The sequence below is a fragment of the Photinus pyralis genome, unplaced genomic scaffold, assembly GCF_008802855.1.
Source record: "Photinus pyralis isolate 1611_PpyrPB1 unplaced genomic scaffold, Ppyr1.3 Ppyr1.4_LG4, whole genome shotgun sequence".
In the NCBI taxonomy this organism is placed as follows: Eukaryota; Metazoa; Arthropoda; class Insecta; order Coleoptera; family Lampyridae; genus Photinus; species Photinus pyralis.
This window is the reverse complement of record NW_022170511.1, coordinates 32,942,234-32,969,500: the sequence shown is the minus strand read 5'-3', so window position 1 is coordinate 32,969,500 and position 27,267 is coordinate 32,942,234. Positions and strand designations below refer to the sequence as shown.

The 27,267-nt window shown below is 34.5% G+C and overlaps 1 protein-coding gene across 2 annotated transcripts in view; it reads right to left on the bottom strand.

The window, feature by feature from the left end:
* LOC116168386 (ATP-binding cassette sub-family G member 1-like) overlaps positions 1–27,267 on the bottom strand; it is a 59,795-nt gene that overhangs the window by 8,594 nt on the left and 23,934 nt on the right. The window contains exons 1-2 of one of the 2 annotated variants that reach the window (XM_031484189.1): positions 19,336–19,770; positions 8,158–8,275 (exon numbers count right to left, since the gene is read on the bottom strand). In XM_031484189.1, coding sequence (XP_031340049.1) covers positions 8,158–8,275; positions 19,336–19,441 — 224 coding nt within the window. In that variant the 5' untranslated portion in view covers positions 19,442–19,770. Of the gene's footprint in view, positions 1–8,157; positions 8,276–19,335; positions 19,771–27,267 lie in introns of those variants that run through there. The other variant, XM_031484190.1, reaches the window with a different exon arrangement.

Below are 27,267 nucleotides of genomic sequence, written 5' to 3'. Positions count from 1 at the left end.
GTCAGAGGCAGTTAAACGTGTGAAGAGTGGAAAAGCTGCAGGGCATGACAAAATGGCAATATAATTAGGAGAAAATGAACGAACATACCTAAAAAGAATCGTATATGTCATGCATGAAAGGTATCATACCAAAGGACTGGGAAGCGGGGATAATTGCAGCAATTTTTAAACAAGTATAAATTATGCACAACTCTTGTGCAGATAAAGCGCATTTTTTTAAACCGAAATAGCTTTTGTTTTGACATCACCAATGGATATATTCCTTGCAGACGTCTCAATCGCCCTGTGTGAGTGCCCTCTTCCGACAATCCGTTCGTAAGGTATAAGGGAATATACCCGATCACGATAAGAGGTCGAGGAGGAGGGCTATGGTTGGAGAAATTAATTCCTTTCGTTGAGACCTTTCATTAGAGTACCATGAAGGATAAAACTAGTTCCACAATATCAATAAGATCTTGTCGGGGACTATCATACACGAGAAAGACAGACCACGATTCGAGCTATTGGGGGTCCGAAGTCGAAGCGCGCCTTACAAAAGGTGGTTAATTTCGTCCCTAGGAAAAAAACAAAATTTCGTCACGCAGGGGTCATGAACGTTTACAAGATCTTTCCTAGGAAATCCATTTCAAAACAATCGGACCAAGAAGAAGATAGGAAAAAACTGAAAAATCACCAAGTTAGTCAACCCACGCTCGGTGATGCTGCCCAGATGTCGCCGACCCCTTCATCATGTGGCCCCGGCCCGGTAGGTACACGTACACTCCTCGTTTTTTTTACAAGCGTTACTCGTGCCCACATTTGCTACCAGCCAGCCTGTCAGTCAGCCGGCCAAAGTTCGATTAAAAGCTACCTTTTTACAAATAAATTTGCAAAAACGCGCTAAAAAAAAGGGGGTTTATTTGTTCCTACTTAAACACAGACCGAGTGTCCAAGTCGATTACTATAAATTATAATTATGGGAAAATGTTTTCGGTGTTGTGCTAGGTACTCTTTGTTGTACCATTGAATTAAATTATTCGATGGTTGTACCTAAAGTTCACTCATATTTTCTTTGTTTATAAGGGCCCAGTTTTGATTTATTTTGGTATTTCAGAAATAAAGACACTTACATCGAACGGTTTTTGACATTTTTGGAAAATATCCTTTAAGAGCACATTGCCTTTGTAAGGAACGCCCATTTTCAAGATTTTTCTTAAATAGTGTACAAACCTTCGCAGTTCTGACATTGCGAACATTATTTTTTAGAATCCTAGTTTTTTCTACACCCCTATATCTACAATGGTACAACCGGTATATATTAAATTGGAAATATTTTAGCTGAAACGAATTCATTGAATGTACCTACAAATTTAGTCGTATCTGTTTCCCAGATAAAATGATTGATTTCACTACCCTGAAGCAAGCAGTCTGTCGTCTGATAAGAAAAAGTCACAAGCAACTATGATTTCCACTAGAAACTCAGAAATTACAACTGAGCAAAAGATGTAGGTATAAAAATAGTGAAGCTAATCCTGTATAGGTAGGTGAATTTACACTATCTGTCTATTCTAAGCTCTTTTGCATACTAACACTCGATCGTATATTACCTAGTCATTTGTATAAGGGATAGTGTCCTCCAAACTTACTTTACGTAAATGCCCTTCCAAAAAGTTCTCTCCAGATATGTGCATTTTAAATCAATATTAACAATTTCATTCCTGCAGTACGAGTATTTTAACCTTTTTTATTAATCAATTGGTGTAATAAGAAACCTCATTGATCAAATAACAAATGTTATTTTGTTTGACGTCTATCGGTGAAGATCTTTCCATGTTTGACTGATTCATTGAAATGTTTGGTAAATGGCAGGGGTGGTTTCAATTGTTTATATGAAGTCATTTAAGGATCCAGGGTGAGTATTTTGGATTTCTTTTGGGGATGATCTTTGGCAAGTAGAAGTTGATATTTTCAAGGAGAGTATTCAGTCTTTGATAAAAAGGTTTAGGGAATGAGTCTTTTTTATGTAATTTTCGGTGAGAGAGACGTTGTAGATGTTAGAGTTTTTTGGAGTGTGGAGTATTTTGGCCGCATAAGTAAAGCTAACTTTCTTCCTTCTGATGTTTAAAGGTGTCCTTGACTGAGAGGTAAACTATTGATCCGTAGTCTAACCAAAGAGTAACCATAATTACTCTTTGGTCTAACTTTGCTCTGATCAGGGCATGATGGGTCATTATTATCATTTGTTGGGTTACTCGCCCCGCTTGTTATAGTTGATAAGGCTTTGATCACATTAAGTCTGCCTTGACGTTCAGTTTTCGGTTGGGTGATGTGTCGTCTCTCTCGTGTGTTTATTGTCAAAGATGAGACCTAGAATCTTGATAGTATTGTTAGATTGGGGAGGGGTTGTTTCTCGCAGAGGTTCAATTGAGCAAGATGGCGCGTAAGTGCTACAAGTGTTCTAAAGCAATAACTCGTTATGAGGACTTTATTGATTGTAAAATTAAGTGTTTAAACGTGTTTCACACTGGATGCTTAGGCATAACTGCAGAGCAATTAAATAATCTAAAAATTAGTGGTGAAATTGATAATTGGTGCTGTAATATGTGTAGCGTCCCAAGTTCAGGCGATGAATGCGCAAATTTAGACCAGCATCAGGATATCGACACCGTGATAAGAAAGGGTATGGAATATGTTTTTAAGAATATGCTCCTCCCTGAAATAACTGCCCTAAAAGCTAGTATCAATGCTCTCACAAATGAGAATCATAACCTTAAAATTGAAGTAAACAATTTAAAAGACGTCATAAACCGTAACAATAATGCTAACCCATTATTTTCTAAAGTTTTATCTAACAATAATACTGATAGAAATAAAAATAAAGGTGGTGTTCCCCAAATCAAAAGTACTCAGGAAGGATGTAATCCCCCGGCAGTACCAAAATTAGCCCCTGTAACGGAAATCGTTAAAAAAACCGTATCACCGATCGCCAAGGAAATGCCCAAAGTTATGATTAATAATTCCACAGCCTTACCTGTACAGAAAAGCGATGGATTCACCGAAGTCACCTACCGTAGGCGAAAGAAAATAATAGAGGGTACGGGAACCTCGGCTTCCTCTACCTTGAAAGCGGCGTTAAGCTATTCTCATCTACCTACACGTTTTTAACTTAGCACCTGAAGTTACTACCGAACAGATCAAGCAGCATCTATTAAACAACAACTTTGAGAATGCGGTGTGCGAAAAATTAAACTCTAGGCGTCCAAATGAATATAGTTCCTTCAAAGTATCAGTGTTAAGTTCGCAATTTGAGGAGCTCAAAAAACCTGATCTTTGGCCAAAAGGAGTTAAAATGAACCATTTTTTATTCAGGCTAATGAACAACAAGATTGTTACCTAAATGTAGTAGTCTTGAACGTGCAAAGCCTTAAAAACAAGTTAGATTTGATAGAAGTGTTCCTGCATGTAAACAATTACTGCTTTCCATTTGAGTGAAAGAGGAGCTCTAAGCTGTACCGTGCACGATGCCCTGTGTTCCTTTTAAGAAAGCTTCGAGCTCTGACGCGCCCGAAATTGGTTTCCCTTGTCCCCTCATGCACCACCTATTTGCTTGGGGCTTGTAACACTTTTGTGGTTATTTACGTACTGTGAATGTCAATTCAAATGTGTTAAAAATGAACAACTTGCAAAATGAGCTGCTCCGAACGAACTGCACCAGAGCTTCACGCACTCAAATGGAAAGCAGTAAATATTGACGTACTCTGCTTATGCGAAAGTTGGTTCACCGATAAGGAGATTGATAATCTATCTATTGAAAAGTATAACGTACTGAGCTACTACAATCGCACTATGTATTTACATGGTGGGGTCATGATTTTAGTTAAAGAAGGTTTACGGGCGTATAATCTTCTCGATTTTGTTAATCTTACAACTGAGCGTATTTTTGAATGTTGCGCTATCAAATTGCTTCTTCAAAATGAAATTATATTCATACTTTCCATCTACAGGCCACCAAGCTCCGACATTAATATATTTTTTTCAAGATTGGAACATTGTCTAGAGATGTTAACTAATAAGCATCACGTATCAAAAACCATCATCGGTGGTGACTTTAACATTGACTCATTTCTGATAAATAATACATCAACAAAACTATTTGCTATAATTGGCTCGTATGGCTTTCAGTCTATATTCCAAGAAGCAACCAGAATCCATAAAAGATTGTCGTGCATAGACTATATATTTACAAATTTCAAAGATCAGCTACTACATAAACAAATTTTGCATTATGGAATCTCTGATCACAGCGCTTTGCAGATTTGCTTTCCTGTTAATCCAAAGAAGATTTCTTCACCAGTACGAATGCTTTCCTTTTCTGAGCGTGGTATACAACACTTTAGAAATTGCTTAGCCATTGAAGACTGGGCACGTGTTTACACCACACAGGATCCTAATTCTGTGTTTAAAATATTATTTGATGGTATATACTACCACTTTAATCGTAGCTTTAAAGCAGCTGCCTTTAATAAAACCGCAAAGCGTCAACAGTGGTTAACCACAGGGCTAAAATCATCTGCCATAAAATTAAAAGACCTCTTTTTCTTGCGTCACAATAATCTAATAACAGATGAATACTACAAAAATTATAAACGAATATACAGGTCGCTACTGCGTACTTCGAAGCAAATGCATATTGAAGACAGAATAAATAAATCGGTTAATAAATCTCGAACTGTGTGGAATATTATAAAAAATAATGTCAGGAATCGATCTGCCGACAGTACAGCATCTCTACGAGTCGATGGTAAATTATGCAGTGATAATGTTGACATTGCAAATGCTTTCAACCACTACTTTATCAACTCTGCTAAATCAATATTTAATACTGATGTATCGTCCATGGAAAAATCGGATAATGCTGCTACCAATTCCATATATCTGTGTGAAGTAAGTGAATCCGAAATTAGGAGTGCCATCAATACCACTAAAAGTACAAACTCCTCTGGTAGTGATAAGTTTCCATCTAAATTACTTAAACGTTGTGTAAATGAAATTTGTAAACCCCTGTGTTACATTGTGAACGTGTGTTTCCAAAGTGGCGTCTTTCCAGAGCAACTTAAGTTGTCAAAAGTGAGATGTGTACATAAAAAATGTGATAAACAAAACTTGAGTAACTATCGTCCAATATCTCTAGTCTCTGTGTTCTCTAAGGTTATAGAAAAAATTTTAAATGATCGAATAATTACCTTTCTTGAGCGATACAAGTTACTTGTTGATGAACAACACGGCTTTAGAAGGAATCACTCCACGACAACAGCAGTAGCATCCATACTTAATAAAGTGTACACAAACTTGGATAAGGGTAACATCGTGTTAGCTCTCTTTGTTGATTTAAAAAAAGCTTTCGACCTAGTCGATCACCAGTTTTTATTAAATAAAGTTTTAACGTTAGGTTTAAGGGGAAATTGTTTTAATTTAATTAAATCCTACTTATGTAATAGGAAACAATATGTTCACTATTTAGATAGCAGTTCGCAGTGTTTAGATGTAGAAATGGGAGTACCACAAGGGAGCGTGTTGGGGCCCTTATTATTTCTGCTATATATTAATGACATTACAAAATACATAAACGGTGACTTTTGTCTGTTTGCCGATGATCTAACGGTACTGCCCTGTGGCAATACTCATAATGTGGCTTTAAATAATATAAATGCTTGTCTTACTAAGTTAATGTCATATTTAATTACCAACAAGCTAATCTTGAGTAGTGATAAAACACGTGTAATGCAAATTTACCCTAAAAAAGTGCAATATATTGCAAGTACTCTGATTAGAGTACAACAAAGATCCATTAGGCAAGAAACATTGTACAAACTACTAGGCTGTAACATTGATTGTTCTCTAAGCTGGAGAGAGCACGTTGATATGGTGTGCAATAAAATAACGTCTAATTGCTTTGCTCTTAAACGTCTGTCATATATTTCAAATGTTAATGTAGCAAAAAATTTTTACCACTCCAATGTTGAGTCTATCATGCACTACTGTATCATTTTCTGGGGTGACAGTATACATAGCAAACGAGTCTTTCTGATGCAGAAAAGAGCAATCAGATACATGTTTAATTTAAGTAGGGACACATCATGCCGTAGTACTTTTATATCTAACGCTTTGTTAACTTTTCCGTGTATCTATATATTTGAACTGTTGAAATTTGTTAAATGCAATATTAACCAATTTCCCTCTTTAAATACATACCATAACTATAATACTAGACGAGGTATCGAATTGTCGTATACGAAACATCGAATAGAACTATTTAAAATGAATCCCTATTATGCTGGTGTGGTTTTATATAACAAATTACCGCTGAATCTTAGAAATTTTCCGTTCAGGCGTTTTAGTTTAACACTCAAAAAATTTTTAACTGTAAATTGTTTCTATAGTGTTAATGAATTTATGTCTTATGTTAATATTGATTTAGAACCTTAAATTTTGTTGTAGTTGTATGTATAATCATATTGTTTGGCCTTTGACTTGTCCTATATCCGTTTAGGATCTTTTGGATAAATATATTATTATTATTATTATTATAATATCGTCCCCAATTGTTTTAGAAAAAACAATGAATTCTTATATACCTATTTCATTTGGCTCACAATACATAGCATAGTGTAAATAATTTACAATATGTTAATATATGCTAAAAGTATTATAACAAAACGATATGCATTGCAATTTATCTATCAAATTATACATATTTATTCGAATTAGGTACCTCAATAAAGCATATAAATTTAACTACGTAGGTAATGAAACGTCCTCATTTATGTAACTATTTTCATTCACTCTCACTTTCTTTGAGTACGCAAAGAGTAACCTTCACCTTCATTGGTTTATGTAGATTTATAGGCAAGTAGTTGAAAAGTGAAATGATTTGAGTCTAGTCTACTGGTACTAAATCTGCGACCTTAAATAATCACTGCCCACTGGCCGAGAGTCTGCGAAACCAGTTAGAATAACGGGGTTTGAATGCACTTTAATTATTATTACCAACTTTACGTATTTCAATGATCTCGATGGCCCTGGACAGTTTCGGTACACTTAGCAGTTCGTTACCATCATTTGCATTGGTTTTTAGGGGTTTCGAAAAATTCCCCTTATGTGATGGTTCTGTTCGTCTGTTCCTCGCCTAACTAAAAAAAGATAGCGATGTCAAACTTTCGCCGATCGATTTCTAAAAGCTCAAGTATCAGTGCTAGTGAATATGAGCCGGATTAAAAGTCTGGTTTCTGAATGAGAGATGAGTAGACAAAAAATTCCCCTACTGAAAATCGTATGCGATTCTTCGTAATCTTGTTTTACATTGCGTATCCAATTCTACAAAAAATCAAAAATAATTAAAAACTCGTCTGAACTAGAGAAAACTTTTGGGCAGGGTTACGATAAACTTGCATTTCTTTCTATCCTTCCTCGTCGTGTCCATTACAAGCATTACCGCATGGCCTTGTTTCTTGGCAAATATTTTAGACGGATAGTTTACGCCTTTGATGATAAGGATGTCCTTGTTTTGTTTTCAAGATTGTAATGGGAGTATTTTCGAAATAGTTGGTTGCATTTATATTTCGTAATATTTTGATTGCGACCAAAACATTCGCGAGATACCTACTATAAGTGACAACAACATTTTAAGAAAATTGCACATAAATATTCGGTGTGGGAGAATGTTTTGTATATGAAACACGGGGAATGTGGATTGCAATATACACCTAGGTGTTTCTTTAATTTACTACACACTTTTGCATAATTTTCGCACTACGAAATACCGCCGAATTTGTTAAAATGGTACATTAATTACAATTATTAACAATGTAAATTAACTACTTTACATTGTCGGTGCTAATTTTCGTAAACATTTTGATAGGTCGGTCGTTTACCTTGAGGCAAAATAAATGTGCTTTCAGTTGCGCGATATTTGACTAATAAATAATTTCTAACAAAATTACGATTTGCTTTTTGGGCAACGTTTATGCAACACCAATCGTATATTTTTTAATAAAACACGAATGTCCTAAATTGCTCATGGCATTCTAAACCCATGTGAGGCATTTTTATTTCGGCTTTTACTTTTAACCTAAGTCAGGGACAACTAAAATTAGTATAGGTACATTTGATTTCACTTACTGGAAGCCGGTCAGTATGTTCAATAGAGACGTTTTTCCAGCACCCGAGGGTCCCATTATTGCAGTTAGTTCGCCAGATTTGAACTTTCCGGAAACGCCCTTAAGGATGAGTTTTTTTGCTGAAAGAAAAAGATACCTTTACTGATAAATAAACAACTATAATTACAATAAGCATTTCAAAATTCATTCAACTGAACTAGACTAGACTAAACCTAAAAATTTGTTGTGGCTACCACAGATACTACCTGCAAGCCATGCGCGATTCCGCCCTTTTATGTCTAAGAACTTGTGTACCAAATTTGGTTTAAATCGGTTCAACCGTTTAGCCGGAAGTGAGAGTACTGCGAGTACAGACATACAGACCGATCGACATAATCGAGATTTTGTTTGATTCGGATTTTTTTTTTTTTTCAGCCCTATTGGGATCTATGCCCATTTGGCCGCAGAGAAGTATATACCTATTTCATCTAAACTGTTGGATTAATTCACAGGGTTCACTCGCTTCACTCCATGCGGTCTTTCATGGAGACTATTAAACACAACAAGGGTGACCACGGTTGTAACAATAAGGGAACAAATGAATTAGGACTTTGACTTTTTATTTTACAATGTAATTATATTGTAGTCTTGGTGGCTATAAGCATTTCAATAAGTAGATCGTAAATCTTTTTGTTGTCAGTAGATAATAATGTTTCTATATTTGTAGGTAATGGGACTTTTAATCGGGTTATACTTCGAATTAGCATATTGGTTAATTCGATGTGGTTTCTGCAATTAAAAAAGATGTGGTTCAAATCGCCTATTTCATCTCCACACGTACAGTTTGGTGATTCCAATACTCCAATTCTAAATAGATGAGCTGGAAATTGTCCGTGTCCAAATTTTAATCTTGTTATCGTAGTAGAATACTGTCTACTAACTGTATAGTTGTTGGACCAGTGTTCCTTAAGTAAGTATGGGTGAATATTTGCATACTGTGTGCTTTTTTCCTTGTATGAGTTTTCCCACCGTTCTTACCATAGATCATTTAGTATTTGTTTTTTGTAATATGCTAATGCATCTCTTGCGGTGATTCTATTACTGTATATAGTACCACTTTCGATTGCCTGCTTTGCCAGTCTATCCACTTTTTCATTTTGATCTATACTAACATGCGATTTCACCCAGTAAAAATTGATTCCTGGTGCTCTAAAACGTGTATTTCCGTTAAGAAAGATGGAGGGTCATTTTTGAGCCCAATGCGATACCTCCCTTACTAACGTGCGGGTGGTAAAAATCAATGAGCTTTTTTTCCGAACGGGAAACCCTTAGGCCCTCCCACCTATCCTATTCGCTACCATTTGGTTATTTGGTGAAATTGTTCAAACTACAGATGATCTTTTTCAAAAATTTAGTGACATTAACCTCAGCCTCATTTATTTTTACTGCAGTCAAAGAATACAATACGTGGGATCATTTACACCTAAAGATTATTTAAATAAAAAATAATCGGCACTTATATGTAATCTCTCATTGTGTCTTTAGGTACCTAGTTTTATTACAGTGGTATTACACAAATAAAAAAGTCTGCTCCCATCGGGACCGATAATTCGAGATTCGTAAAAGGGTTAAAAATAAAATTTGCATTATTAAGCACCCACCATTCGTTACACTTGTCTGGCAATCAATTCCCATGTAAACAACTTTGCATAGAAGCATTGAATAAAAACACTCAATGATAGAAGTGATCGAAAATTGACCCTGAACATTTGAATCTAGCTTAACCTTACGATGTGATTATTGTAATTTGAGCGCGCATTTTTAGTTTGATTAGCGAAGATTTAGTTATAATGAATCCGGCTCAAAGGATCACATGTCTCAGCAATTTGGCATAGTGGGGATTGTACAGTGGTGTAGCTAGCCTCAAAAGAATCAACTAAACTTTTAAGACTTTGAAAGAGAGTAAAAATACAATGACCCCATGGGGTCGCGTTTCTCGGTCTCTGGCAAACACTTGAACCTTTGTTTTACAGTAACAAGAGCTTCTGTTGTCTTTGGTGTGGTCTTTGTTAGATACATTGCTCGTTGTAGACAATACATTTACATGTCCAAGATGGCATGTTGCCATAACCCGCAGGGTTGCTTCTTCATCTCGAATATCCCTGGTTCTTTTTGACTGCGTCTCTTCTTTGGGACACCTCTGCTTTTCTTCGAAATCTTACCTCTAAAATGAAGAGAAACGGTCAAACGCTGAAGCTGAAAGAGTGGCACCAGAGCTGATTTTACAAGTACCAACAACCCATTTTTGAGCACGATCCTGATCACATCTTCTTGGTCCTCAGAACTGCAAGGTCACTTGAACTTTCGTTCGATCATAATTTTAAAATCGAGATAGCTGGAGTACGGGGGTGAGTCAAGGTACGTTGTTGTATTTTAATTAACAATTACGTGATAACGATAATTATCGTTTAACGAACAGACCGACATGCACTAAACCGAAGATAAAAATTAAACTTGCAATTAGGCCATAGTATTACGCATTGGCATTAATACATTGTTATTGTCACAAATATTTTTTGCCCCTTACAAGGAAATTCGTGTTAGAAATAATGAAAATATAAGCACCTAGCTGATGCAAATTTGTTGCGTTTGCTGCAACTTTGTATTTTTTTACTGCCTTGTACACTTAGATTAATTAAAATTTACCTAAAACAACTTTTAAAATATGGATTAATCTTTCACTTATGTAGTATGGTCCTTTAATTTTTTTTGTATAATTAGAAAATGTTAATATCATACTGAACATCTCGTCTGACATAATATGCTTCATTTGTGGAAGTAGCTATCTACCGAAGAAAGTGGGAATACATATTGTTGATCCATGGAGAGAATACTTCAAATTTGCAAATTTGTGATCCCAATTTCAATTGATTGGTTCAAAAATGTGTTCCAGCTTTCGTTTGTTTTAAATTATACTATTTTCCAACGGTATATTATACAGTTATATTTATTAAGAAGTAGACATAAGGATTTGTGTGTATTGTTTTAAATGACAAAATCTCTTCTGAAGGGCCCCTAATTTTATGCAACCAAAATAACTTCTTAAACAGATCTGGAAGTCATATTAATCACTTTTAATAGTCTTGTTTTTACTTTCGTATTTTTATTTTCGTTCGTGTGCGATTTATTCAACTCAAGAAAAAGTTGATATTGACAATTCGTATAGTGCCGGTAACAGTTTAAGGAGCGTAAGAGATTTATTTTCTGTTAAGCCAAAGCAACAATATTCAAACTAATTAATATGACAGCCAGATGTTTATTTGCTTTTGGATGCATAAAATTAGGCGCCTTCAGAGAGATGGACTTTGTCTTTTAAAAGTAGACATAGGGAAAAATAATACACATAAATCCCTATGTCAATTTCTTAATAAATATCACTGTATAATCCAACCAAAACCAAAAACAACCAAACTCCAGTGAGCTTTTTATGTCAATTTCATACAATTTTAATTGAATTAAAGTGCTTATAATTATTATCCATTAAAAAGGGCGTTTATTTGTTTAATTTTATTACTTGCGCGTCATGAAATCCCACGATACTATCAAAATCCGTGACTATACAATAAGGAATAAATATAATACAGCTTATTAAAACCTTTGGTGAATTATAGCCTGTTTAAAAATTGTTCAACGATAGACCTAAAAATTGCAAGAAATTATTCAAAAACCAAAAGAATACAATAGCGGGCGCTATTTACCAATTTCACACCTAATTAATATATTTACAACACTATGACTGACAATAGTCCAATCCATTTTTTCAAAAAGCAATTATTCAATATTTGAGCATAATTGTCGTAATTACATCACGCTTACACGAATCATTTTTGTTTTGACATACTTTCTTGCATATATGAAGAAAATTAGGTGAAGTCGTATTTTTCCGTAATTTTTTTAATAATATATGATTTTCACTTGTTGTGTCACGCAATGATGATCCTCTGCGTACTTTACACATGACAAGGCCTTGTGTCCTTGTTGGTTACTACTTAGTGTTTAAATCTCTGGATAACTGATGATAGTTATTTACTGAAAGATGGTAATAAACGAGTTTACTTGTCATCATTCGTTTACATCATTATGTCCAAAGTAGGTACGAGGACCTTAGGTATAATTTATTGGGTAATACTTTGTTGCGTTTATGTGTATTTTATAGTGAAAATTAATTAATATGGTGTTGACATAAAAATTAACACTTCTTCACTGGGAAAATACCGTAGCACGTTTTTCAAAATCTTTTTTTATCCTTCCCAGAGAAGTTTCTGCAGCTCAAATAATTTGTGTACGATATACGGAGACGTAGAAAAGCGGTTTTATATACGGAAGTTAATTAAATACAGTTGGGGCCATTTTCAAGAATTTTTTTCGTTTTTCGAATTCATCAACCATGAACAACTAAAAAGTTATATCTTTTAAACAATACATCATTTCACAACAAAATTTTTCTGTATTCACACATGTCTCCATTAGGTACAGAGATGCAGTCATAACCTTTTTATCATATTGATCGTAATAAACTTTCTTTCCAATTATTGCTATTGATTGATAATTTTGTTAAAAGGTTCCTTACAGCACAGACAACATAGTATATGTTTCTCCTTTTGAGGGTACCTTTTCCGACACTCCGTTCTGCAGATATTTGCACTGAAAGTTTTGATATCACCAATATTCGTAGATATGTCTCGCCCTTTTCCTACACTTAATTTTCAAGATATTCATTTCACCAATAGATATGTCTCGTCATTTGGCCTTTGTGAGGTACTTAAATCATTAGATCATGATATTCAATCACACAACGGAAGTACTTTTAAGGTTAATGATAGTATTTCAAAAATTTGTTGTTATAACACTTATTATTTGTGACATTAACGTTAACAAATTAATGCGTACCTAATACCATGGCAATTATACAGTCGCCTTGAGCGGTTTAATTTGTGTCTTTACATTTGTTAATAAGACTCCAATGCTGGTATATTCGTGAAACAATAATTATTGCATAACATTATCATTTAATTGGTTATTTAAGTACAGCAATGTGCTGTGATCTTTGAAAGACAGGTACATTCCCTGTTCCCTATTCCATTTGATCCGCAGTATAGAAGATTGAAAATCGAAGTAAACCAACAAGTTAAAAACGAAAAACGCCAATTTTACCATAACTTGATTTCGCACTCTAAAAACAAGTCTAAGACGCTATGGAACCTAATAAAAAACAAACCGCAAACCGCAGAACCATTTCGCTTAATTGATGGAGAAGAGACAATATCCGATCTACCAACGTTATGTAACATTTTTGCCACACACTTCACCAGACCTACGTCGATATTAAACACCTCCCTATGCACCACTACAAAAATAAGGATTGCTCCTAGCTTATTCATCGCTCCGGTCCTTGATATGGATATTAAGAACGTTCTGCTAACAAGGCCACGGGCCATCATGACATCACTACAAATATCCTCAAAGCATGCTCCAGGATAATTTCAGGTCCCCTGGCGGATTTGTTTAACGCTTCCCTGTTTCAAGGAAAATTCCCTGAAATACTTAAAATAGCTACCGTTGTTCCAGTGCACAAAAAAGGTGACTGCTCTAATGTACAAAATTATAGACCCATATCTACTCTGAGTATTTTCTCTAAAGTATTTGAAAAAATAGTTAGTGCAAAGATATGGTCCGCACAACGTCATAACAGCATGTCAACATGGTTTCCGGCCGGGCCACTCCACTGAAACGGCAAACTTTGACTTTGTGCAACATTTATTTCGGGGGTTGGACAAAAACAACATTATAGTGACCCTTCAATTTGACCTGTCAAGTGCATTTGATAGTGTACATAAAGACATCGTGTGTGATAAACTTGAAAAATATGGTATTAGAGGTCCAATCAATGCGTGGATACTCTCGTATTTGACAAACAGAACCCTCAGAGTCAAAGTAGATGGTACTCTTTCCGACATCTTTAAACTGGATACTGGCACGCCCCGAGGGAGCGTATTAGGACCCCTAATTTTTCTGCTTTTTATAAATGATTTACCGGAATATGTCACACGGGGTAAACTTTTTATGTATGCCGACGATAGGTACAACGGTGGTAGTGAGTGGTGCTCCAATCCAAGATGTACGCGGTGATGTCAACAAAGTGCTACTTCAATTCGACTCGTGGTGCAACAAAAACAGATTAACGATAAACTACAATAAGTCAGTTTTTATTGAGATTCACTCCAGATATAAATCTAAAAACGAATTTAACTTTACTATAAAAAACCACGTGATCCCTAGTGTATCTACGACCAGGTTCTTAGGCATCCACGTCGACGGCGCACTATCTTGGACCAACCAGGTGGATGACATATGCGGGAAGATCAACAAAGCCTACTATTTAATACTAAATTTGAAAAATTCATTTGGTCAAAATGCTCTCAGAAGCGTGTATTACGCGCTCGTGTTTTCTGCAATTAAATATAACACTGCGATTTGGGGAGGTAGTGTCCACCGTGAACGTGCTTGTTTTGCAGAAAAGAGTGATTAGACTTATTTTTAATTTAAAACCAACTCATACTTGCCGATATATATTTCGGGATTACAAGATAATGACACTTTACTCTATTTATGTATATAATTGTGTCTCATATATACAGGGTGTTTTTTTGGGAGCTTTAGTTAAACGTTTCTGGGAAAGTAAAATAGGTAGGTTTTTGAAAATTTGTACTTAGAAGTTACGCTGAAGGCCGAATCGATGTAAAATATTTTCAAAATGGCCGCACGTCCGGAAACACCGGAAGTAGATAGTAACTTCGTTATTTTAAATAGCAACCCCAATTTTTTATTGGGTTTTTGGATTATACGTGAAATTTCAGTTCTTTGGATACCCATATGTCGATATCTGCCATTTATGGTTTTTAAGTTATTTTGACTTTAAGAAAAAAAATGGCGGATGCAGATGGTACTTTGATAATTGATTACTTGAAAACGGTTGTAGTCATGACAACCTATTTTTATCAGTGCATTTAGAATGAATACAGCTTTCTTTTAGTGTACTTAAAAAAAAGTTAAGCTGCGTGGAGATCCAAATTTATGAAACTTCAAAGACTAAAAACTCAGTTTTTTTTAATGGAATCACCATTTTCTTAATATTGCATGAGATAAAGAATCGAAATGGGTATATTTTGACAATACATGTTCCTATAGCTATCTTTAACAGTTTCTGACTTATTCCCATTTTATTGAATTGACACTATTTTTTTCGAATTTTCTTTTTAGTAGTCGGCCATGATTTTATAACAATTGAATTTTAAACAATTCTAGTGACACTAATCCGTCACCTACTGTTATAGGTTAACATAAGTTTTTCAAAAATCGAAAAATGACTCGCAGTGGTTTCACCTATTTTTGAATTTAATTGTTATTTATGGTGAAATGAACAGAATCGCGGCACGTGCTTGCCGTACATTCATTCGAACACTGGAACGACATTGTATGAATTTTGGAAATTTTGTACCCCCAAATGCACTACAAACCGTTGAAGCACAAGTGATACAAAGCTCTACAAGAGAGTATTTAAGAAAATGAATTGAATTGCAAATGCAAGATTAACAAAATAAATTCAATGTAAAATATAAAAAACTTGGTTGAAACATTTTTTGTATGGAATTGTTGCTAGAACAGATATCGCATTACCTCTCTGAATTTTTAGACTTATACGTTGTTTAAGAAATTCAGTTGAACGACTCTGTCTAGATTTCTCAAAAATTATCCGTCCTATATCCTTAATAAATGACTTATTTATTAATGAATTATTTAGACTAGAATCAATGATATTAAAGAATCCTTTTCTTGATTTGTTTAAAATTCGATTGTTATAAAATCATGGCCAACTACTAAAATGAAAATGCAAAAAAAAATGGCATCAATTCTTTGAAATGGGAATAAATCAGAAAATGTTAAAGATAGCTATAGGAACATGTAATATCAAAATATTCCAATTTCGATTCTCTATCTCATGCAATAGGAAGAACATGGTCATTCCATTTAAAAAAACTGAGTTTTTGGACTTTGAAGTTTCTTAAATTTGGATCTCCATAGGTGCGGTTATACGCAACTTAATTTTTTTTAAGTACACTAAAAGAAAGCCCCATTCATTCTATATGCAATGATAAAAATGGGTTGCCATGACTATAGCCGTTTTCAAGTAATCAATTATCAAGGTACCATCTGCATCCGCCATTTTTTTTCATAAAGTCAAAATAACTTAAAAACCATAAATGACAGATATGGACATGTGGGTATCAAAAGAACTGAAATTTTACGTAGAATCCAAAAATGCAATAAAAAATAGGGGTTGCCATTTAATATAACGAAGTTACTATCTACTTCCGGTGTTTCTGGAAGGGTGGCCATTTTGAAAATATTTTACATCGATTCGGTCTTCAGAGTAACTCCTAAGTACAAATTTTCAAAAACCTACCTATTTTACTTTCCCAGAAACGTTTAACTAAAGCTCCCAAAAAAACACCCTGTACATAAGCACATACAAAGTTTCATAACTGGCAGCGAGGTCCACTCATACGATACACGCTGCAAGCACAAGCTGAGATTGGACAAACCACGCGATTCGTTTTACAAGACATCCCCGGAGTACCAGTAGCACTTTACAACGCCCTTCCGGATCAAATGAAAAGCGGCCTAAACCTTGGCCAATTTCAAAACAGGATTAAGGCATTCTTGTTGGATAGAATCATCTACTGTGAGCGTGAATTTGTTACGGCTATGTGTACGTTTTCTTTGTAATTACTTGTGTGTCTGTGTCTGTTATATTTATATGTTATATTTATATATCTACTATTTCTTTATTATTTATTGACGTGTAAATAATTGTTATTGCAATTCTACTTACTAATAAATTTATGATTATGATTATGATTGCGTGTGACATGAAACGGTAAAATAGGGGACAGGACACGAAACTATTTGCTATAGGTACTTTGGCTATCGAAATGTACATCAGCACAAATTTCATGGTTCACAAACGATTATGAGGGTCGTTTTATATATACGTTCCGCTTTGAAATAAATAATAATTCAATGTCAATTCTATGTCTATGTGGTCTGAATTTACTCAGGAAAGATGTTCAAAATGTGGAAAAGAAATCTTTTGGCATTGATTGTCAGGATTGGACATGTTTTATTATAGTATGACTCACTAAAGCAGTTTAATTTCACCAGGGGTACGCGACGGTTTTGCACATCTATTGTTACTGTGCAAGAAAGACCCAGTTTAAATTTTTTAAATTTCGATTTTAACGGGGAGGGGCACAAGTTTCGGAAAATCTATGCCCTTTCTCTTTTTTTTCATGTTAATTAAAAGTGTAGAATGATTTAAGACATACCTACGTGAGAAATACTCTTAAGATTCAATTCAACAAATAGTGATATCCCTCTTAAAAAAAACAAAAAATTCTCAGGGATAAAAGCACGTAAAATTACTACACACCGTTTCTATTTTTTTTTATTTTCCACCTTGATCTTTTCATCATTTTATTAACGAGCTCCTAGCTAGTTTATAATTTTGCGGTGTCTGTCTGTCTGTCCGTCCGTTACCACGATAACTCATAAACGAATGGACCGATTACGATGAAATTTTGCAGGTGGATTCTTTATCAAATTTGTAGAACGGAGTTCGTGAATTGGCACTGTGGCCCAAAAAATAAGAAAGGCCCTTTTGACATCTCCGTGAGTAAAATTTTAAATTAATTTTCTGAAGCCACATGGATTTTGATCAAAACATGTCAAAATCGTTATTCATGCACCAAAATCGTTGGGAAAAAGACTAGGAGCATTATCTCAATGCCCCAGACATGAATTTGATGCATTTTTGGCGACCACATGGATTTTGACCAAAACATGTCAAAATCGTTTTTCTTGCACTGAAATCGTTGGGAAAAAGACCAAGAACATTATCTCAATGACCAACACATGAATTTGATCCATTTTTGACGTCACGTGGATTTTGATAAAAACATGTCAAAATCGTTATGCATGCACCAAGATCATTGTGAATAAGGTTTATCTCAATGCCCAAGACGAATTTGATGGATTTTTGTTAACTATAAAATGTATTTTGTAAGATTGAAATAAATTGTCGTTAAAAGTGATTGTAATACTGAGGATCCTTCGATATTTCATTGTATCGGTTTATTTATTCACTAAATTCATTTGGTTTGCTGATTTATACCCATAATTACACTTTCAACAATCGCCACCTATTATATTCCCAATACTCGTTGCGAATTGTTTTTCAAAAAACCTTTTCAATGGATATAAACAAATTTAAGTGGACAGTTCGGAACACGATTATACACCTTTTACACGCGAGAGTTGTTTACCCACAAATAAATTCTCATTAACTACATTACAACTATTTTTTCCATTATGACGTTTGGAATGTGGAAATATGGCAAATAGGTATAAGGTAGGATTCACCTCGTTAATATTTAATTTACGATAAGCCAATAAAAACCAAATTAAAGAGCATTATTAATTGCCTTCAGACGTACGTCCTTATACAAATTTTATTGCCTAGTGAAATTAATATGAATTCTATAAATTCTAATGGCGATCTCCGAATTTTGAATTTTCAGTAGGAGCATATTTTCGAATATTTCCTGTCCATTAGGATAATTACCTATCTTATTAGATAAACTGAGTGAAGTAACACTATGATAAAAAACATCCAAGGTTTACATTATGAGATTAAAAAAGTTTCGTGTGCACTACATTTACAAAAAAATTGCCCAGTTTACACGTGGTTTTAAAAACTATAGTGACTTCGTCTCCAATTATTTTTCCCAAATTAAGCGTAATCGTGGAATGCGCTTTAATAATTACATTAATCACTCGTAATAGACGTCCTATGAATTATGTATAAATTTCCCACTGTACAATTCAATATTTTAAAAAATATACAGCGGGAGGACCTATTTATAACGGATATTTTTAGGAAACTGGCCAAAAAATAGGTGTATGGTTTGTGTTTGAAGTTTTCGACCGTCAGTGGATTTTATTATAAATTTGCGTACAGGAAATATTGATTATGTATGACCTTAATATTCCACAATGATTACAACTATAACTCTCGTCTCACCTTTTCGTCCATTTGGCACGGTGTAAGTAATATTTTCAAATTCGATGTCGATTTTTTTGCTGCGAGGCAAATGCAACAAAACTGCAGTTTGCACTACTTCACTCATTTTGCACAGGTGCTTGCACTGTAATCCTTGCACTATTGTTATTCATGTAAACAGTATAGGTACTATAATAAACTGACGATAAGAGTAGAGGTTGCGCGAATGTGTCTGATCGCGTTGAACTATTAGTAACAAATGGGGAGCTTCACATAAATAACGAATTTGGCTAAATTACATTCGTTTTTCTTTCAGCGTACCTACAAATTATTAGTTGATACGTAGTGACCGTGAAAGCATTACAGGAAGGTGCAAGGAAAACCACTTCTTCACTTTCCTTTTCGGCACGAAGAACTCGCAACGGGTAACGGGGCTTCTGGGGCAGCCAAAGAAACGCCAAAATTGCGCTTGGTTGTTTGCATAGTTTATGCCCGCTGATGACGATTACATATTGGCCGGTAAAAATCAAATTGATCTTGATACTTTGATCCAAACGACATGCTTGTTTTCTTTACCATTCACGCGATAACGTCCATGCAAAAAATTATAAATTAATGTTTTTTGAAATTCTTTAATCATAGCTTTCCGTTTTTTTGCAAATTGATCAAGAATGTAAATGTGAATGAGGCACCGAACTTTTCGGCCCTACAATCCAAAAATTGTTACGGTCCTCTTCATCAATCATCATTAAAGTAAGTTATATTACAGTATATCGCGTGATGTTCTCATACTATTATGGCAACACTGATAACGATTACGTGCCCAACGACTGATAAAAATTAAACCTTGATAGTCTGAAACATAACCAATGTGAGCTTCCTTTTTTTAAAAACTGAGTAACATTTTATTGCAGTCAGTAAAATGTAAAAGACTTTTCATCAGAGCTTTGAGATGCGAATGTGGACCTTTGTTGCCGAAACTATGATCTCATTTACCCAAAAAAAGGATATAGCAGTCGGTCAAGTTAGTTTTTGTAGTCCAGGAAACGAAACTTAAAATAGATTGATAGATGCTTTTATTTCCACGTTCACCATAGGATATACACAAAAACAGAAAGAAAATAACAATAGGTGTATGTACTAAAAAAAATAATAAACCGAAACAAATAACTAAGAGTAGATGAATCGCAGATAGGTACCTCATTAAACAATTATTTTTGTGTTGAGGTTACCATCACTTAAAAAACCAAGTTAATTTAATTCAAAATTCACTACAATCAATTAAACGGAGAAAAAAACAACTTAAAATTGCAGTAATATGATATCAGTGGCGAGAGATTTATAGACTACTAGTGGTGTAATAAAAGTTAAACTTTGGATAAGAAAATGATACACTGTGAACCTATCTTCTTGTTATCGCAAGAGGATAGTAACAAAGGCAGAGTTTCACCAAGAAATACACTATTGAAAGATTGACGAAAAAGAAAGAAAAAAATAAATAAATAAATAAATAGTGTAGGTACCTATTGTAAAAAAAGAATTTCTACATCGCAAACTGTTAGTAACCACGATTTTAAATTATTCATAAAGTCCGTACACATTCTTATGCTAGATATGTGGCTTGGTAATTTATTAAACAAATATTGTGCACAGATACGTATAAAAACGTTTATAGGCCTCGATGTTTGACTTAGGCACAGATATACGTAATATCTGTGGGCTTAGGAGTCCACACAAAGTTCTTAGATTATTCGAATTATTTTTTTCTGAGCAACACAACAAGTAATCGAAAAATATGTACCGACTACCACCCCACACGCAGATTACCGTACTGCAACTTACGAGTTAATAAGTGAGTAGGTAATAAACGTTCTTCAAAATAGGTTACGGATAGATAAATTTTAACAAATAGAATTTTCTCATTGCCATATACATATAACGCTTTAATGCATTGATGTGAGGTTTCCAATTGCAACAATTATCCAGGGTAATACCATTTTATAGTTTCCACTTGTTCAATTTTTACACGCACCTTTCGCAGTATGGCTGCTCACGAGATAAACAATTTTGACATTTAAAATAAATATTAATACTTTTTGAGTGACGTCTTAGAGAAAACTGCAGAAGTTTGGTTTTGGTGCTTAAAACCATTTTGTTGTAATTGAACCACATTCTTAACCTACCTAAATCGGCCTGCATCGAATGCAATTGCTGCGGGGCTTGTGCCGAGTAACACAGATCAGTATCATCTCCAAAGTAAGTCAAACTTCCGCGGAGGTTGGCTGCACACAGGTCATTGATGTAAATGAGAAATAAAATTGAACCAAGAACTGATCCTTGAGGAACGCCAGAAAAATTCCGCAATGATTTACTTACTGCTCCCTATAGCGTACAGATTGTATCCAATTTTCTAGATAGCTCTTAAACCATTCTAAAGAAATACCCCGAATACCTATAGTCCACAACTTATGTGACAAAATCTCGTGAGCCACGGCATCAAACCCTTTAGTGAAGTCACAGAAAATCCCGCTAACATATTGTCGCTTATTAAGTCGATCAAAAACCATTGAACAAAAACTTAATAACGCATCTTCAGTTGATTTTCCCTCTCTAAACCATATTGATTTCCGACTAGTATCTTATTTTGTGTTTAAAAAGTTTAGCAAACGTTTTTTCACGAGTTTTTCAAAAATTTTAGCAAATACAGAAAGTAATGAAATTAACTTATAATTATTCATGTTTGTAACATCGCCCTTTTTGTGTAGTGGGATCACTAGTGCTTTTTTGAGTGGATCCAGAAATTTACCAGTTTCTACACTAGAATTAAAAAAATCAGAAATGACTGGCGAAATGCTATCACTGTTAATTTTTCACAGTATGCACTGATATACCATCAATTTTATGACACTTTCTACCTCCTCTCTACGAGTGGGGCAACAGAAGAAAGATTTCTCAACCGATGTAGTTGGAAATAGGTAGATGGTTGTAATCGGCACTGTTGGTAAATGAGAAGTTTGAGGATTCACAGATTTTTGCAACAATAGAAACAAAAAAACCATTGAATGCTTCTGAAACATCATCAGGTTCGGTGACTATAAGGCCATCAGTAGATACAATGTATTCCGTTTCGCATTTTACTTTATTATCCCCCAAAACATCGTTAAGAATGACCCATTGCTTCTTTGTTTTTTTAAAAGCTATACGATTTTGTTCTCCACAGTTTTTTTAATAAAATGCATCCTTGTCAAGTTTTTCGCCAATAGCCAATTAAAAACATTGTTCTTTTCTATGAAAAACTCGTACTCGTACCCTACCTGGAAAACTATTAACTTCCAAAAAAAATGTATAGAACACTTTTTGCTTAGAATTAATTTTTCTATCTATTCCTGTGTTAAAATTACAATAAATAATTGCCACCCCCGAGATGGGCTGACAACTACCCCCAGGCTGAGAGCGCCCTTTGCCATGACATAGACTTTGATCCTTAGTTAATCGATTCATTTTGAAAAAATTGCCAGGGCAAAACCTTCGTTTCCTGTACTATTGGTAACCTTTTAATTGAAGGAATTACACGAAAACCAGAACCGATATCCCTAGATACCTATTAAAAATTGTCTCTTTCCAGACCAAAAGGCATTGCCAAATACTTGCTATAAACAAGAATGACATATAGATGGTGTGACCTACATTTCGCACATATTTTAATGATGCAGACAGTTAGAGAGGTTTGTTCTTGAGACGAGAGCGTAATTAAACACTTGCACTTGAAGTGACGTAAGTCTTTCAGACCTTGACGAATTACGCTAGATGGGTAGATCGCGGATGTTGCCTAAGTTGCTAACCTGCACTGAAAACTGAAGTAATATTTATACAGCACCGTCTTCAATGTAGGTTAATTTTTGCATAAAGATCACTCTAAGCGTTTTTATACGCCTTTGAGATAGTCTATAGAACAAATTATACAAACATTAATACTCGTATAAAATGTTGCTGGGGTCAGCCTTTGGTCAGGATACCAGCGTCTCAACAGTGTCTTTGGGTAACAAATTGAAATGAAAAATACAGCAAACAAAAAACTTCAATCCAAAAATTTACATTCCACTCCCCTAAGAGTAAGGAAAAAAAGGTAGGTACTTTAATTTAAAAAATAAATTACTGAAGAAAGAAATGCATGCTCTGCCATAGGAATAATTTGAAATGCAAAAAACGCCTTGTGGATCTTTTTGTAGGTTTCTTTGCAGGTAATAGATTGTAGTAATCATAACAATACACATACATTCTTGTAACTCGTTATTATACGGACATAACAATCTCCCGCACTTAGGGATCTACAATATAATTATGAAACTTAATTGTCTTGTATAATTTATAGTGATTTAAGAATAAAAAAGAATATAATAAACTTGCGTGTTATAGGCGTAGGATTGTAAAGAACAATACTGAAGTATAGAGGGGAAGATAAATATACACATATATATATAAGCTAAGCAAAATTGGGCCTAACACACAGGGCCTTGTGGTACGCCACAATCCACATGGAGGAAGTCAAACATATATAGGTAGGTTAGAGGATGCATTATCTATAATTTTACCTAGCGTTGATGAGGTCTTTTGCGTAGGGGATTTCAACATTGACCTTTTGAATTTTGGTAGCACCGCAGCAAAAGATTTTGAGTATTTTTGTAATGGCTTGGGGTTACATCAAGCTATTAACCAACCTACTCGAATAAATAACGTATCCTCAACTTTAATAGATCTCTTTCTAACCACTAATCAAACCATAATAAAAACCACAGGTTCAATAAACTTACCCCACATTTATGACCACGAATTAATATACTGTGAGATGGTATTTGGCGGATTAGGTAGAAAACATATATTCAAGACCTATAGAGACTTCAAACACTTTACCACTGTCTCTGAAGACGATGTGTTTAAAATCATACTACAAATTAAATCTAAGTCTTCCGGTTTTGATCAATTAAATTCCGTTGTACTCAAACTATGCGTTCCGTTTCTTCTGCCTTATATAACGCACTTGATAAATTACTGTATACAATACTCATTATTCCCATCTCAGTGGAAGTTAGCTTAGCTCGTGTTATCCCACTTCCGAAAACAAAAAACCCATCAGATTTCAAAGATTTACGACCCATTAATATATTGCCTACACTTTCAAAAATTTTTGAAAAAGTCCTCGATGCACAGATACGTAGCCACTTGACATCTAATGATTTAATCCCCGTTAACCAATCGGGTTTTAGACCTGGGCACAGTTGCACCACCACTCTCTTGAACATAACCGACGATATCATTCGTGCAACCGATAAAGGCGAATTGACACTAGTAGTACTGCTTGATTACAGCAAAGCATTCGATACTCTTGATCACAAACTGTTGCTAGCTATACTGAATTATATTAACTTTGATCAAGGGGCGGTGATGTTGATCAAAAATTATTTAAGTGACAGGTATCAGGCAGTTTCTTTAGGGGGAGAAGATTCAAATTTCCTATACAATGGCAGGGGAGTACCACAAGGGTCTGTGTTGGGCCCACTTCTATTTATGATTTATATTTCTAATTTTTCAAATGCAAATTCCATTTCTATGCTGATGATACACAAATATATTTGTCATTCGCTGCAGACCAAGTCAACAATGCGTGCGTGATCTAATTAGTGAAGATCTGCAATTAATCAACAACATCTCTGATAGGCCAGTAAATGACCGTTTTGCCTTGTAATTTTTCGCGCCTCGACGGATTTGCTTCAAAATTTGGATTTAGGTTCCTCTTACCCTCTACTTCAAAGGTGAACTTGAGTCCAGGGTTGCCTACTGTAGTAAACTAAACTAATACACTAATAATTATTTGGCAAAAAAAGGCAATTTTTCAAAATTTCAAAATTTTTTTTAATCTCAAAACTACATTTTTTTCAAAACTAACCACTTTGCTCCGGTCAAACTTACAGATCATATCAACCATATATAAATAAAGTAAACTGTAAAGCGGAAACGCTTAATTACAATTAGGGTGCTAATTAGGGGGTGATTTCCTCAATTTTTTACCAAAAAAAAAGGACTAACTTTATTTTGAGCGTAATTCACTTTGTTTTGATGCTAGGAACTTTTCTTAAAAACAAAATGAAAGGATTTTTCAAACATTTTAAGAAAGTATTCATAAGTTTTCCCCGAAAAGTGCTTCATTTTTTGGTTATTTCACGTTGAAGTACTCGATTTGGAATTTGACGAATGAGAACCTACTTTTCATGAGCTACAACTTTGTTTCTACTGGGTCTACAGACTTCATATATAGACCATTTTGTTTGTTTTTTTATAAGCTATATTTTTGCTAAGAATACTTTTTTCGATACGATACTTACTTTTAGAGTTGTTTGCGAAAAACCGTCTGAAAACGTGGTTTTTTTTGTTGAAAAATGAACATTTTCACTCGCAAATAACTCTAATACTATTGACTTAGTGAAAAAACTCTATAGAACAAAACTTGCTTAGAATTACTCAGTTTATCAATTTCCGGACTTATTTTGAACGTATCTTTTTTTCCCCCCCGAGAAGGGGTGGCATTCACCCCCCAAGTAAAAGCAACCCTGGGCTCAAGTTCAACTTTGAAGTGGATGGTAAGTAGAACCTAAATCCCAATTTTCATGCGATTCGGTGGAGACGCGGAAAATTATACAGTATCGCCGTATTCCACGTTCATTTACTGGCCTATGAAGAGCATAAATTGAATTTAAATGTATCAAAGACACAAGCAATACTCTTCGGTAGGGACCAGACTAGATTAAGAGCGTTACCTTTTATTAATATAATTCTGAACTCCCAAAACATTTCGTTAAATGATTCGGTAAAAATTTAGGATTACAAACTTCGATTTAAGGAGCATGTCACTAAAAATCTTAATACGCACGTATTAGTGTGTTAAAACTTATCTTTAGAAATCGGCACATGATGAACGTGAAACTAAGGTCTCGGGTTTGCAATGCGTTAGTGCTATCAAAATTCAATTACGGTGATGCAGTTTATGGCCCGTGCTTGGATTCTATTGATGCCTCAAGAATCCAAAAGCTACAAAACGCGTGTTTACGATTAATTTTCGGTATCCGTAAATACAATAGGATTAGTCACACATTAGGGGCCTTAGATTGGTTAAATATGCGTAATCGACGTATGCAACATGTTGCCTCACTGTTTCACCAAACTATTTTATGCAAAAGTCCACAGTACCTTTTCCAAAAAATATCGTTTCGGACAGATGTCCATACGTTAAATTTAAGATATAAAGGGATGTTAACGCCACCGACTCACAATACGGAGTATTTCAAAAGATCGTTCACTTTCAACATAACAAAAGTTTATAATCAGCTACCGGATATTCTGAAAAGTATGTCAATAAGTTGCTTCAAACCGAAGTTGCTTTCGTTAATAAAAGGTGGCCTAGCAATCAATGGGTAAATAATGCAAAATAATGGTTTGTTGGCGTAGTAAGAGCTAATGGTTTTAAAGTAAGTACCTCTTCTTTATTTTCTTTGTTTTTTTTTGTTTAGTTGAATACTTTTTTTTTCTCCTCTAGTAATACATGTAGTAATGGGGTTAAGTGCAGTGCTGAACTTCGCCCTTAATGTACTGGAATAAATCTTTGTTTTTTTGTTTTTTTTTTGAATAATAAAGGCAATATTATTATTATTATTATTATTATATGCCATAACTTATTTAATATTTTCCTATAAGGTAATACAAATACAATGGCATTTCGAACAAAAAGAGAGAATTAGAAAAATATCTTAAAAACGTATGAAATTTGGATCCAGGATTATAGTCGCATTATATTAAGTGGCACCAAAGATTGTAAATTAATTAAATTAAAATTTTAAATTAAATTAAATATACCACAACCACATGAGTTCAATAGGTAATATGATATCATTATCACAAATA